The 13,230-nt window shown below is 41.1% G+C and overlaps 2 protein-coding genes across 2 annotated transcripts in view; one reads left to right on the top strand and one right to left on the bottom strand.

The window, feature by feature from the left end:
* LOC311038405 (inactive phospholipid phosphatase 7) lies at window positions 1–11,933 on the bottom strand. The gene is made up of 3 exons (XM_084047915.1): window positions 11,864–11,933; window positions 10,138–11,160; window positions 1–3,010 (listed from the first exon to the last, which is right to left on the bottom strand). Exons 2-3 carry the CDS (start codon window positions 10,655–10,657, stop codon window positions 2,622–2,624), a joined length of 909 nt encoding a protein of 302 aa, XP_083904041.1. The 5' UTR covers window positions 10,658–11,160; window positions 11,864–11,933; the 3' UTR covers window positions 1–2,621.
* Window positions 10,297–13,230, top strand: part of fam78ab (family with sequence similarity 78 member Ab) — a 24,896-nt gene continuing 21,962 nt past the window's right edge. The window contains exon 1 of the mRNA XM_084047916.1: window positions 10,297–10,424. The gene's annotated coding sequence lies outside the window, so the exon portion shown is untranslated. The remainder of the gene's footprint in view (window positions 10,425–13,230) is intronic.

Consider the following 13,230-nt stretch of genomic DNA (forward strand, 5'->3'; position numbering starts at 1 on the left):
TTGTTTTCAGAAATGGGCGAAAATAGCAGATCTACAAGCTCGCGATGTGTCGCGGTGCAATAGGGCATTCACCCATTAAGACCGGGAGCACGTCTGTGTCATTTTAGATTTCTTTGGCTATTCAAAAATAGCAGATCTACAAGCTCGTAGAGCGGCACAGAGTGCCGCGCTATGAGCTTGTAGGCCTCAGGCCTTAAATGGTGGGAAAACTGAAAAAGTTTGGAGATTTGGAGATACAAGGTTTCTGCCTGACAGAGACGATATACAGTATTCGTACAGTGAAGAAGATGGGGTGAAGGAGTCCTTTCTTCGACATTAAGCCCATGGTCTTCTCCTGTTGATCTGTAGGTGTGCAAAGGTTCTGCTCTTACTAATCAAGTTAAAAGTAAACATCCACGTTAAAGGATGCATTAAACATAAGTATAGGAGATTGATACAAATTATTAATCATTAAAATCATTGAAAAATAATGATTCGGTCTACACACACATACGTACACACACAGATGCATGCATGCACGCAGACACGCGCACAGGCACGCACAGGCGCACAGGCACGCACAGGCACGCACGCACGCACGCACGCACGCACGCACGCACGCGCACACACACACACACACACACACACACACTAGCAGAAAGCAGAAATTATCATTATAATGCAGGCACTGAACACTGTACACTGTAGCAAAAATCCCTGGTTGTAGTTAACAAATATAGTCAACAAAATAGTTTTAACACAGACAACTTACTGTAAGTAAATATACGTTTTGCTTCTTAGTGAGTATATTTTTGAGAAGTCTAAATAGAGACTTTTTTTTGTCATGCCAATAAGTGACATCTGGGAAAGTCCAAAGACATTATTAGTTTGTAATTCCTATAGATTAAATTCATACTTAACATCGCATTCACTGTTCTATTATTAGATTATTCAGATATTGTCCTAATTTTAATATTGAGCCTAAAATGAAAGCAGTAACATGTCAGGGGGAAGAACATTAAAGCTGCAATCCAAGAGTGAGTCCCCGCTCATCCAGGGGAGATATTTCGCTTATGAGTTTCAGGCAGTACTACAGCCGGTAGGTGTCCTACCCAACACCAGAGTCTAAATCTCCCAATGGAAGAGTAGGAAGACCACTTCCAACTACTGCAGGTGTACTAGTGCTTTGTTGACTGGGGTCAAACCGACCTACAAGCTCACGTGTCGCAATAAGACACATCGTGAGCTTGTAGATCAGCTTGTTCTTTTTTGCCGTATGCTCGCCTGTTATGACATGTCCAAAATAGAGAATCTAGGGTTGAAGTAGTTTTTAATCATACAGATTGGTTAAAGATATTGGTTTTATTAATTAAAATACGTTCCAAATTGCAGAAGTTTCTTCACCAAAAAGAGGAAGAAACAAAAGGAGAAGAGGAAATGAAAGAGGCACAGGATAGGGAGTGTGGAACTAAGAGCTATACCGAATAAAGGTCCAGCAATGAGAGCGATAACAATGTTGATTGTTTTTAGGCAAATATCAGAAGGTAGACTATCTTGTGTACTTTGATTGATTCATTAGTTATAGCCTGGGTTCGATTTGTAAAAAAAAAAGGAAAAAATAACTGGGGGGGGGGGACATTTTCTTAACCATTTAAGCCCTATATACTGATACTTCTCTGTAAATAGCGAAAACTAGGCAATTGACAAGCTCACAACGCGTCGAATCATGATGCGATGTGAGCTTGTAGCAGCGTGTAGCAGTTTAAAAAAAATGTGAATTAAAAAAAAGTATTTTAGTGTGTGGTTGTTGTTTTTTTGGTTGTTTTGTTTTTGTCCAAAATATGGATGCCAGGATTAATGCGGCTAACATACATTTGAAAGGAAAAGCATGTATTCAGTCTGAAATGAATGACCAGAGGGGGACAGCAAAAGCAGAGGCAATGGCTCCCCCTCAATCCATCCCACCAGCAAATCGAACCCCTGCCAATAACAGTTACCTTCAGTTTGACCTCAATCAACTAAAACGGACTTCAAGCACACAGAGAAACACGTGTGTCGGTGGTGTTGAAGTCTTCATGAGGCGTTTATACGTAAAGGCTTATATACCGCTGAATCAAAAGTCTTGCAGCAGAAGCTCTGGTCCTCGTGAAAGAAAAAACTTCACACAGCACTTCCGTAAGACCTTTAACTAGGTTAGAGAGCTTCAAATAACAATTCATCACACTTTTTGCATAGACCATTGGTTCTCAAAGTGGGATCCGGGGACCCCCAGGGGTCCTTGGGGAGGTTCCAGGGGCTCCCAGCAAAATGTGTTAATATACCATCACAATCATTTTAACCTTTTATACTTTGGCTATTGAAAAATAGCAGATATACAAGCTAATAGCGCGGCACCAAGTGCCGCGCTATGAGCTTGTAGATCTGCTATTTTTGAAAAATCTTGAACATTAGTGATTTTTTTTAAAATATATATATATATTTTTAAGCAACCACAAATCTTTTCTTCTGGGGGGTCCCTGGCACAACATATTTTCAGATGTGGGGGTCCGCGCCCAAATATATATCAATTTGGGGGGTCCCTGGCACGGAAAAGTTTGAGAAGCAACTGGCATTAGACCTATAATAATAACATCCCCGGCGCTTCAACCCAAGGGGCTCCAGCTCAGGGTGCCCACGGAGATGATAGTCTGACAGGTGCTGGAGGGCAGCCAGACCGACTCCATCAGGCTGAAGTGGAACATGCCGAGGGCGTAGCCGCACACCATGTCCGTCAGGTGGTGTCGCCCCAGCATCACCCGCGACATGCCCACCAGGAAGGCCCAGAGCACCAGGAGGATGCGGAGGGGCACGGCCAGGACCAGGTGCGACAGCAGGAACTTGGAGACCATGGCCGCCCGGCTGGCGTGCGCCGCGGGAAAGGAGTACAGGTCCATGGAGACGTAGTCCAGGAAGCCCGGCGTCATCTCGTACGGCCCCTTGCGCTTGATCAGCCTCTGCACGCCGGCGACCGTCAGGATGTCGAGGAGGAGGGCTGTCGGGGAGGGGAGGAGCAAAAGGAGAGGTGTTGTATGTGTTAGAACCAGTACGTTAAGGACGGACAAAGGAACAGACATCCATCAAACGGACGCTAAAGCTGGAAAGGGGACAAGGTACAGTTTTATGGTTGTTTTGCTTGCATTGTTTTTGGGCTTACTGTGTTAAAAAAGTGATCTTATTGTTGTTATGGTTTGTACCTTTCATGTATTTTCTAATAAGGTGGTTTATATATTGTGTAATGTCATTGGTGATGGAAAATGTATCATGTTGAGATCTGATGAAGCGTTTATGGATTATTGATGTATGTATTTTTGCCTTTTTCCTGTTAGTTTCTACGTTGAGACACGAATAAAGAATGTTCAAAACTCATCAGTCAGACTTCATCCTTCATGGCCAGCTGGGTCCGCTACAATACAAGCTCATAGCGTGTCACTTCGTGCCTAGATCTGCTGTTTTTTTTAAATCTTGAACATTTGTGCAAATCTTTGAATATATATATTTTTGTGAACATTTTTAACTCAAATCTTTGCTTCTGGAGGTCCCTGGAACAAAACATTTTGAGAGAGGGGCCAAATACATATCGTTTTGGGGGTCCTTGACATGAAAAGGTTTGAGATGCAATGATATAGCAACATTAAGCTTTTCAGGAAACTGTTAGGATTTAGAAGACATTTGTATAATCGGCTTCAGGTCTTCATGGGTTAAGACATAATGATATTAACACGCAATCATTGTCAAAGTCCTATTGCTTACTTCTCCCCAATGTCGCCATAAACACCCGGCCAGGATCATCTCTCTGAGAATGTCTGTTTATGACAAACGTAAGTTGTCCTAAGACAAAAGGTTTCACTAATTTCCAAACACAAAATAACTGCATCTCGCACTGAACTTAAATGTCTGCACCAGCTTAAACTCAGACCTCTGTCGGGACCAATTCACCTTTCCTGTCATTTGTACATAATGTAAACAAAAGGACTGAGCATCATTGATGAAAGTCAATGAGAACCAGCTCTCAGCAATGCTGCGGTGTCTTGAAAGAGGGAAGGAGAACAAGAGAGAGTGTGCTTATGGAAGATACAGTAGGTGTCACCCCCACCACCCCCCAATCTTTCATGGTGCATGATCTGGAACGAGGACAGTATCTGCTTATACAGTATATTCAGAAATGGAAGCGTGTAGCTAGAAAAGCGTATAATTAAGTGGAACACGCACGCATACACACAAACCAATGCTGCTACAATGAGTCTGAGGAGCCGAAAAAAAAATCTAATTTTACTCTTATGTACTGGACTGGTGGTACATGTACACAGTGGTGGAAAAAGTGCTAAATGTTTTTACTTAGGTAAAAGTATCAATACTGCAATGTATAAAATGCATACAAATCTTTTGAAAATAGCAGATCTACAAGCTCACAATGCGTCGCAACGCATTGTGAGCTTGTAGGTAGGCTATTTTCAAATGGCCGAAATATGTATAGGGCTGAAGTGGTTTTGTAATATTAATCAAAATCTACAAATAAAGTTTTCAAATAATTGTAGTGCTGTAAAAGTTCAATATTTGCCATTGAGATGTAGGAGTAGACGTAAAAGTACTGAAAATTGGAAATACTCCAGTAAAGTAAAAAATACCTCAAAATTTTACTTAAGTACATGTACTTTGTTACTTTACACCACTGCCTCTACACAATGTAACAATGAAGACCACCTTGTATACTTGGGACCTTGTATGGCCTGCTAATGGAGTATGTAATGCTGAGCAATACTTGTTTTGGCATGTTTTAACATGTCTCTCTTTTTATAGTTTCTACATATCCACTTTCAGAAGGCTTTTTATACGCAGTAAAATGATCAGTGTTGATTTACCTCCGAGAGTACAAACATGGCCCAGTAAGAGTCCATGTCTACACTCTCAGAGTTAAAGTAACGGTTACATGTCGCCTTTCCGACGTTAACGAACCCTATACCTAACCCTAACCCTAACCCTAACCGCACACGGAAGCCACTAGTCGGAGTAGTGAGATGTCGGAATGGAAGGCGGTTACCAAAGTAACATGTATAGCTCCATTGCACTGCTAAAAATACCCTGACAATCACTAGCCTTCACTTCTGCTGCTGACCTGTCTGTCTGTCTCGACCTCTGACCCCCACTGTACACAGCAGTCAGACATTAAGACCACTGTTTCCCAAACAGTGGATCTGGACCCATTTGTGGGTCACGGATCCATTTTCATGGGTCACGAGTGAATATTTCCTCAATTTCGGCATTAATTATATATATTTTTTTAAATAAGATTTCCACAAATTCACGAATGTTCATGAACTGAAAACAAATTCAACATTTTTCAACAAGAATTTCATGAATAAAATAAAACATAATCAAAGAAATTCCCTGAATTAGAAAATCTTTAAGAAGTAGTCAAACATATGTGAGTACTTTTTCCACCACTTGGAAACAGCATTGCAGAATATAAAGACTTGTTAATGACATAACACAATCCTACCAGTGACGTCATCACAGTCTCACTGAGATGCCTTCAGTGGACAAGCCACCACAAGTTCAGACCAGAGGAAATACTGCTTGTTTTTCATGACTTTTATATACGTGACTGTTTTTTTAAATCATTGGAATTTGGCTAGGTGGTTTTATAAGACATTATTCTGTGGTGTGACAAACTGAGAATACATAATGAATTATTACTGCTTTACAGCCACTTTAAAAAATGTCACTATTGTGGGTGACACAGCTGTTGCCTCCTCAGCAGTAATGACACCGAAGCAGAATGGGAGCCAAGCGATGACACATCACATTGTCAACTCAAAGGACAGCTGGTGCATGCCCTTCAAGGGAACAATGAGACAAAAAAAACACCTGCCAAGTTTGTTTTTGTTTACAAACAAGGTAACATTTCATGTGGCCTCAAGACTCTGCTTCCTAAAAACTAAAAACTCTGTTCTTTGAATTTCACATGTGTGTGAAGATGTAGTTGTAGTGCACCGGTAAAGTTACAACAGTAAATCTACAGTACATTTGAATGCCGGAGTGTAGAAGTTGTAGTGTTTTGTGGTTTACATACGGTAGATAGGCTACCACAGGTTAATCACGTTGACCTTAGTGATAACACAAAATTATAATAATTAGTTTGTCAAAGACAGAGTAAATAAATAAAAGTTACCTTGAAACACAAAAAACGTTAGTAGGAGATAAGCTCTTTTTGCAGTCAAACTATGAATTTAGTGGGGGTGTTAGGTTAGGGTGGCACACTTGTGCAGTTCCTGCCCACCACTATGGAGCCTGGGGTTCACATCCTCCACCTTGGCCAGGCGCTCCAACAAACACGATTGGCCGTGCTGGCAATTGGTTGGAAGCTTTGAAGCTTTTGCTTTGATGAATGAATGTGTGTTGAACTTATGATGTCCCCCTGCTGTCATCTGGGGCTGCTGTGTGTGGTGGCTGACTGGCTGGCTCCCTGGTTTCTCTGCAGGTGGCTCGTTAGAATAGCCCGGCACACCTGAGGAACCCATGTGCACAGCTATAGGGCATAGCAGTGGCGGATATTTTGTCGTTCCACAAGTCGGAAGCCCATTAATGTTTCCCATAGAGATTTCCGAAAATATTTATATTAATTACTTTAAGCCAATTACTTTGAACCAAGTCATCCAGGCTCCTGGTGAATCATGACCAAAAAACTTTTGAAAAAAAATATGTGAAAAAAAGAAATATACATATATTTAATTAAATGATATACTATATTTAATAAATACCCTTTGTTTTGCAGTTTTTAAATATCTTTTTTTTCACAGAATCAAATGTTTTATGCTCATGAATCACCAGGAGCCTGGATGGCTTGGTTCCAGGATTAAAATAATTCATTTATTAATATAAATATCTTTGGAAATCTCCATGGGAGAAATGAATGGGCTCTCGACTTGTGGAACCACAAAATGTCCGCCACTGCTATGCCCTATACAAGGGCGCTGTCTGTATAGTGTCGGTGTCTTGTTCACTTCCATTCAATGGGAGCAGAGGGTGGAGCGCGCGGTTGTGGCATTTTGACGTGACACTTTCCAATGCATGTTTCAACACTGGTTAACGGGATAGTTCATTCAAAAAATAACTTTTTTTCTATCGATTAGTCACCCCATGGAGACTTGAATTCATGGATATTTAGTTTTTTGTTTTTGTCGCATTCCTAAGCTAATAATTTGATGAAATGAATGCAGGCACCTTTGGGTTTGCTCCTGGTTTATGTCATTCAGTTATTTTTGTTACACTTTGTGAGACTGCAGGAAAATCTGGTTTGTTCCTCAAATACAATCTTTAGGACTGATTGTCATTCTGAAATTTATAAGAGATTAGATCGGATTTGTTTATTCAGACATATTTGAAAATAGTTAGTCTACAAGCTACAACAATGGGTCTGCTATCCCACAATGTAGTTTAAAGGGATAGTTCAACCTCAAAATGACTTTTTTTCTATCGATTACTCAACCCATGGAGACTTGAATTCAAAGAGTCTCCTTTGTGTCTCCTACCAGAACCGCTGCTGGTCATCAAATTATTGGCTTGGAATGCGACAAAAACAATATCCATCAATTCAAGTCTCCATGGGGTGAGTAATGCATGGGGTGAGTAATGGATGGGGTGAGTAATAGATAGAAAGTCAATTATTTTTGGGTGAACTATCCCTTTAAGTTGGACTGCAGTGTCCGGGTGTTTACTCTAGACTGAGCCACACATGTTTAGAAATCAGATTTGAAGCACATTTCAAACCACCTAAGAATGTGGTTCAAATCTGATTTGCAAAAAGCATTTTTGCTCCTCAGACTTGATAAAAAACAATCTGATTCTAATCTGGATAGGCCAAAAAAACCAACAGATTTGGGCTGCCAGTCTGAACATAGCCTTCACCATTTGCACGCACACTACTGCCAACAGTGATGTGAACACTCCATGATTCTATTTGGGTTACTTTGAGTTAATAAAACACATTTGTTACTACACCTTGACCCTGGTGTGTCTCCTATTTGTTGTGGAACAAATAAACAAGATATAACAGTGTGTTTTGAAGTGTGCACACATGCGCCTGTGTGAGTGTGTGTGTGTGTATGCATGTGTGGATCCTCAATATTTACATTTTCTGGTGAAGCAAACCTAGAAAAGTCCTCAACATCCATTTATCTGTTACCCTCTGCTGGCGTGTACAATGTAAACCCAGCATACAACACTGTTTCAACCAGAACTTGCAGTCATAATGACTTCTTTGCTTCATGCAAATGTCCCTCCTCTCCCAGTAAGTGTACGATACAAGCTATCTCTGTCACGGTCTGTCTCAAGCCAAGCAGGGATTCCCTCATGTATGAACTGTACATTTGGTTTCCGGGTTTTTAACCCAATAAGGTTGGCCTGAGGCCAATTCCACAAATGTCTTCTAAATCCGTTTTCTGAAAAACGCATGTTGCTATGTCAGTGGCGCTCAAACTTTTTCATGTCAAGGACCCCAGAATTACATGTATTTGGCCGCTGACCCTTCTCAACATATTTTGAGACCCCCAGAAGCAAAGACTGGAGTTTAAATGTTTAAACGTATTCCTAAATTACTGGAGGCCAGATGATAATGGTGACACGCGAATGTATGAACTCTTAACATGTGCAGCGACGTTATCGCCTAAGAATGCATCATCGTCTGTACAGTATAGTATAGTTTGTCTAATGAATGTGCTGAAAGTCCAGGTTTCATTGCATGGTAATTGGCAAATGGGTGAACATTAGGACAATATAGGAAGGAACTAGGAAGGCACTTTACAATGGAGGAGTTGTTTTGATCTTTTGTATAGGGTGAAACGCAGGCAGCAGTCTGAAAAGGTTACATTAACGCTGCCATTCCATAACTGTTTTAGTGAGTAAAATGCCATTTTGTCCAATCTGTATGGTAGAGTATGTTAATACAATATAACTAACACAACTGCGGTGGTTGACCTTCTCTTCTATTGAGAAATGTATATCCTGTGCTCAGTGGGGCCACTAGTGGTGGCCTGGTGGATTTTTTTTTTTTCAGGCTACAGTACATCACCTGCTGTCTACTGAAGATAATGTATATCACGTCAGTGTGATCCATATAGTGTTGAAATTAAAATTGTTTGTCTTTAAAGCCAGAGGCAGAAATGGAAGACTATTGAATTATTAATTATGAATTATTATGAAAATAACTCAAGATATTGACCATTTAAAATTGGGCTGATTTTGTAGTAAACTATATAGCAAACACACACACACACACACACACACACACACACACACACACACACACACACACACACACACACACACACACACACACACACACACACACACCCTCCAAATGTTAAACATAAACAGCCTGTTACTTTATACCTAAAAATGAGTATATTTAGAGGTCCCATGACTAATCTATGTCAACACACACTTTGAATAGACGCAGTGGCCTACTTAGGCTGTTGAAGAAGACTTTGCTATAAGAATAAAGCTTAAAACTATTAGCGATCGAGTTTGTACATTACATCAACGGTTCTCAAATGGGGTCCGGTGACCCCAAAGGTTCCTTGAGGGGGTTCCGGGGGGGGTCCCCTGCTAAATGATGGATAGCTAAAAAACCAAATGGATCCAGTACAGGTCTGTAACTCTGAGAGCATACACATGCTCCTAATGGTTCCATCTGTACACTCTCAGAGTTGGCATCTGTAGTGTATACCAAACTGGGGGTCCTTGAAATTTAAAAAAAAAGTTTGAAAACTACAGCATAACGTTTTTATTTATTTTTATTCTTGAATAAAAATAAATAACCTATTAACCTATTCAAACCTGGAAAGCATCTCTAGATTTTAGCATTGGCTATTCAAAAATAACAGATCTACAAGCTCACAGTGCATCACTTCGTGCTGCGCTGCAAGCTTGTACATTTGTTTTAAAAATCTTGAATAATTTTGACTTAAGTTTGAGAACAAACTGATTTAGAAGGCATTTGTAGAATCAGCCTCAGCAGGTCTTAATAACATATGAAAAAAAAATATGAAGAGCATATTAATATTAAAAGAAAGATGAAGAGAGAGAGAGAGAGAGAGAGAGAAGTGTTATATTAATATTTACCCAACAGCAGGTTCACCAGGACCTCTTGTCCTGCCAGGGTATTGCTTCGCGTGAGACACACGATAGTGCCGATGATCCACGTGATGCCGTGCCCCGTAACCGCGAACAGGGTGGCCATGGAGCGGCAGCCGCCCCAGGACGACGACGTGTAGGCGCACACCCCCATGCGCTTGGACAGGCTGATGTCGATGGCGAGCAGGGAGCCCAGGACGATCCCCTTGAACGACGGGTTCAGCTGCATGCAGTCTTCCTCCGGCATCTTGGCACCTGGTCCATTGTCACCGCCGGTAGGTTCCTGGTCGCTCGGCTGGCTCGCTGTTTGGGGTTTGCTGCCGCTTTGGCCCGCCGCGCGTCGCCGGCTCGACGCGCCGCCACCTCGGCTGTCGCCCACGCCGCCGCTGCCGGTGCCGCCGGTGCCGCTACCGCTTCGCAGCGGCTGGTTCAGGGACATGAATTCGGGTCTGCTCTGCGGGTTGTTTCGGTCCCGTACCTTGGATCTCAAACTGTGGGTCGAGGGCATTCTTGGGGGGTTATAGCAGGGCCCACAAAAGTTTAAAAAACAAATGTTTTAAAGAATTAAACTCGTGAAATGCTGGGGGTTACAGCAGGGCCCCAAACAAATTATTAAAAAATAATAATAATTAAAAAAAAATCAATCTTTATCTATTAATAAATAGATACAAAAATAATATTTTTAAAAAGCCAAGTCTTTTATTATAAGGAGATAACATAAGCTAGGCTACTGGGTACATAAGCTATAAGACACGCGACGGTGAAATGTCCAAATATATGGCTCAGTGGTCTCGCCCCGTCCTTCCCCTCCTCTGTGGCCCTAATAGATATATTTAGACGGGCTGGAATGTGCGCTCAGTCAGTGGCCCGGCCGGCTGGTTGTTATACCATCCACCACGACGACCCCCATGCAGGGCAGGCATGGAGATGATGAGGGGGTTTGTTGTTGTTGTTGTTGTTGTTGAGTGGCATCTGCTTCGGCCAATCCAGTAAAAAAAAAACGGACGCGATCTACACAACAGTGGGACATAAAAATGACATTATCAGCATCTTTGTGTGACACCGTTAACATTGCTGTCCAAATAACAGGTGTTGTAAGTAAGTGCTGCGTGATCGAGGCTATGCTGCAAATAGCCTCGGCTTCAGCTACTCCCAATACTCATATGGCAGTGGTTCTCAACCAGTGGTCCGGGGGACCACCAGTGGTCATTGAGGGGGTTCCAGGTGGTCCCCAGCTAAATGATGGAGAGTTGGTAACCAAATGGACCCTTAATTGATCTTTAACTCTTGAGAGCGTAAAATGAAACCGAATATGGACCCGTAAGGGTCCATTTGGTTTCATTTTACCCTCTCAAGAGTTAAATTATTAATCATCTGCATTACTTAATTAAAAAATTGATTTGCCTGTTATCTCTCCTATGCATCACATCAATACAGCATGGAATTGTGGACAAAATCTCATCCAACGACAATAAAATATTCTATAAGTCTTGGATCTGAGAGTCTACAAATCTCATCAAATGGTGATGAATCCGTGGCTCAAATTCCGAATAAATAATGGACCTTGATATGAAAAAAAAGAAAGAAAAAAAAAACACTGCCATATTATAGCATACGAAACGTATATGGCCTATATAGGCCTATACGCAAGATTAAGGCGAAGACACAGTATTCGGCTAAGAAGGTTATTATCATCATCTATTCTGTATCATACCTGAAGGATGCGATGCCAAAGTCATCGCTCAGATCTCATTGTCTGCGTTATCACCACACCTAAATGCAAAGAAACGTCGTGAGGGATTCTATTTATTGACATTCCTTAAAATCCAGAGCTTGAAGAAGTAGCCTATAGCCTACAGTATATCCAGGTTATTATGAGGAGTGAGGATAAAACGAGCCGACGATTCTGTCTGTGCCGCATCTGTTTTCTTCTTCCCCGTAGATGACGTAGTGTACGTAGTTTACGCACAATTCCGATTCAGCTGCCTCGGCAGCGTTGCCAGGTTTTGAGAGAGAAACAAGCAACCAGATGTATGAAAACAAGCCCAAAAGAAGCGACTCGTAGGCCGCCACATGAGCACTTTAAACATACTAGCTACAAACTCACAATGCATCGCGATGCGACGCGCTGTGAGGTTGTAGATCTGCTATTTTCAAAACAGATCTTGAGAAAATGTGGAATTCTTTTTTAAACATTTCCCTGGCACAATGAACTAAAATGTTTTCAGATGGGAGTATGCAAACCTGCAGACACATACATGTTAATTTGGGGGGTCCTTGCCATGAAAATGCTTATAAACAACATTAGGAAACAAGCCCAAATAAATAAGCAACTACACTTTAGAAACAAGTCCAAATAAGCAACTACACTTTAGACACAAGCCCAAATAAGCAACTACACTTTAGAAACAAGCCCAAATAAGCAACTACACTTTAGAAACAAGCCCAACTAAGCAACTACACTTTAGACACAAGCCCAAATAAGCAACTACACTTTAGAAACAAGCCCAAATAAGCAACTAACTTTAGAAACAAGCCCAACTAAGCAACTACACTTTAGAAACAAGCCCAAATAAGCAACTAACTTTAGACACAAGCCCAACTAAGCAACTACACTTTAGAAACAAGCCCAAATAAGCAACTACACTTTAGACACAAGCCAAAATAAGCAACTACACTTTAGAAACAAGCCCAAATAAGCAACTACACTTTAGACACAAGCCCAAATAAGCAACTCGTACACTTTAAAGAAGCCCAAATAAGCAACTACACTTTAGAAACAAGCCCAAATAAGCAACTACACTTTAAAACAAGCCCAAATAAGCAACTGCACTTTAGAAACAAGCCCAAATAAGCAACTACACTTCAGAAACAAGCCCAAATAAGCAACTACACTTCAGAAACAAGCCCAAATAAGCAACTGCAGTTTAGAAAGAAGCCAAATAAGCAACTACACTTTAGGAAAACAATAAAATAAGCAACTACACTTTGAAAACAAGGCCAAACAAGCAACTAAACTTTAGGAAAAAAGCCCAAAAAAACTGCAACTACCAATGTTTTCAAGCAACTTTACAGAAAAAT

The sequence above is a fragment of the Gymnoscopelus microlampas genome (genome assembly GCF_963454915.1).
Source record: "Gymnoscopelus microlampas genome assembly, chromosome: 21".
NCBI classification, from domain to species: Eukaryota; Metazoa; Chordata; class Actinopteri; order Myctophiformes; family Myctophidae; genus Gymnoscopelus; species Gymnoscopelus microlampas.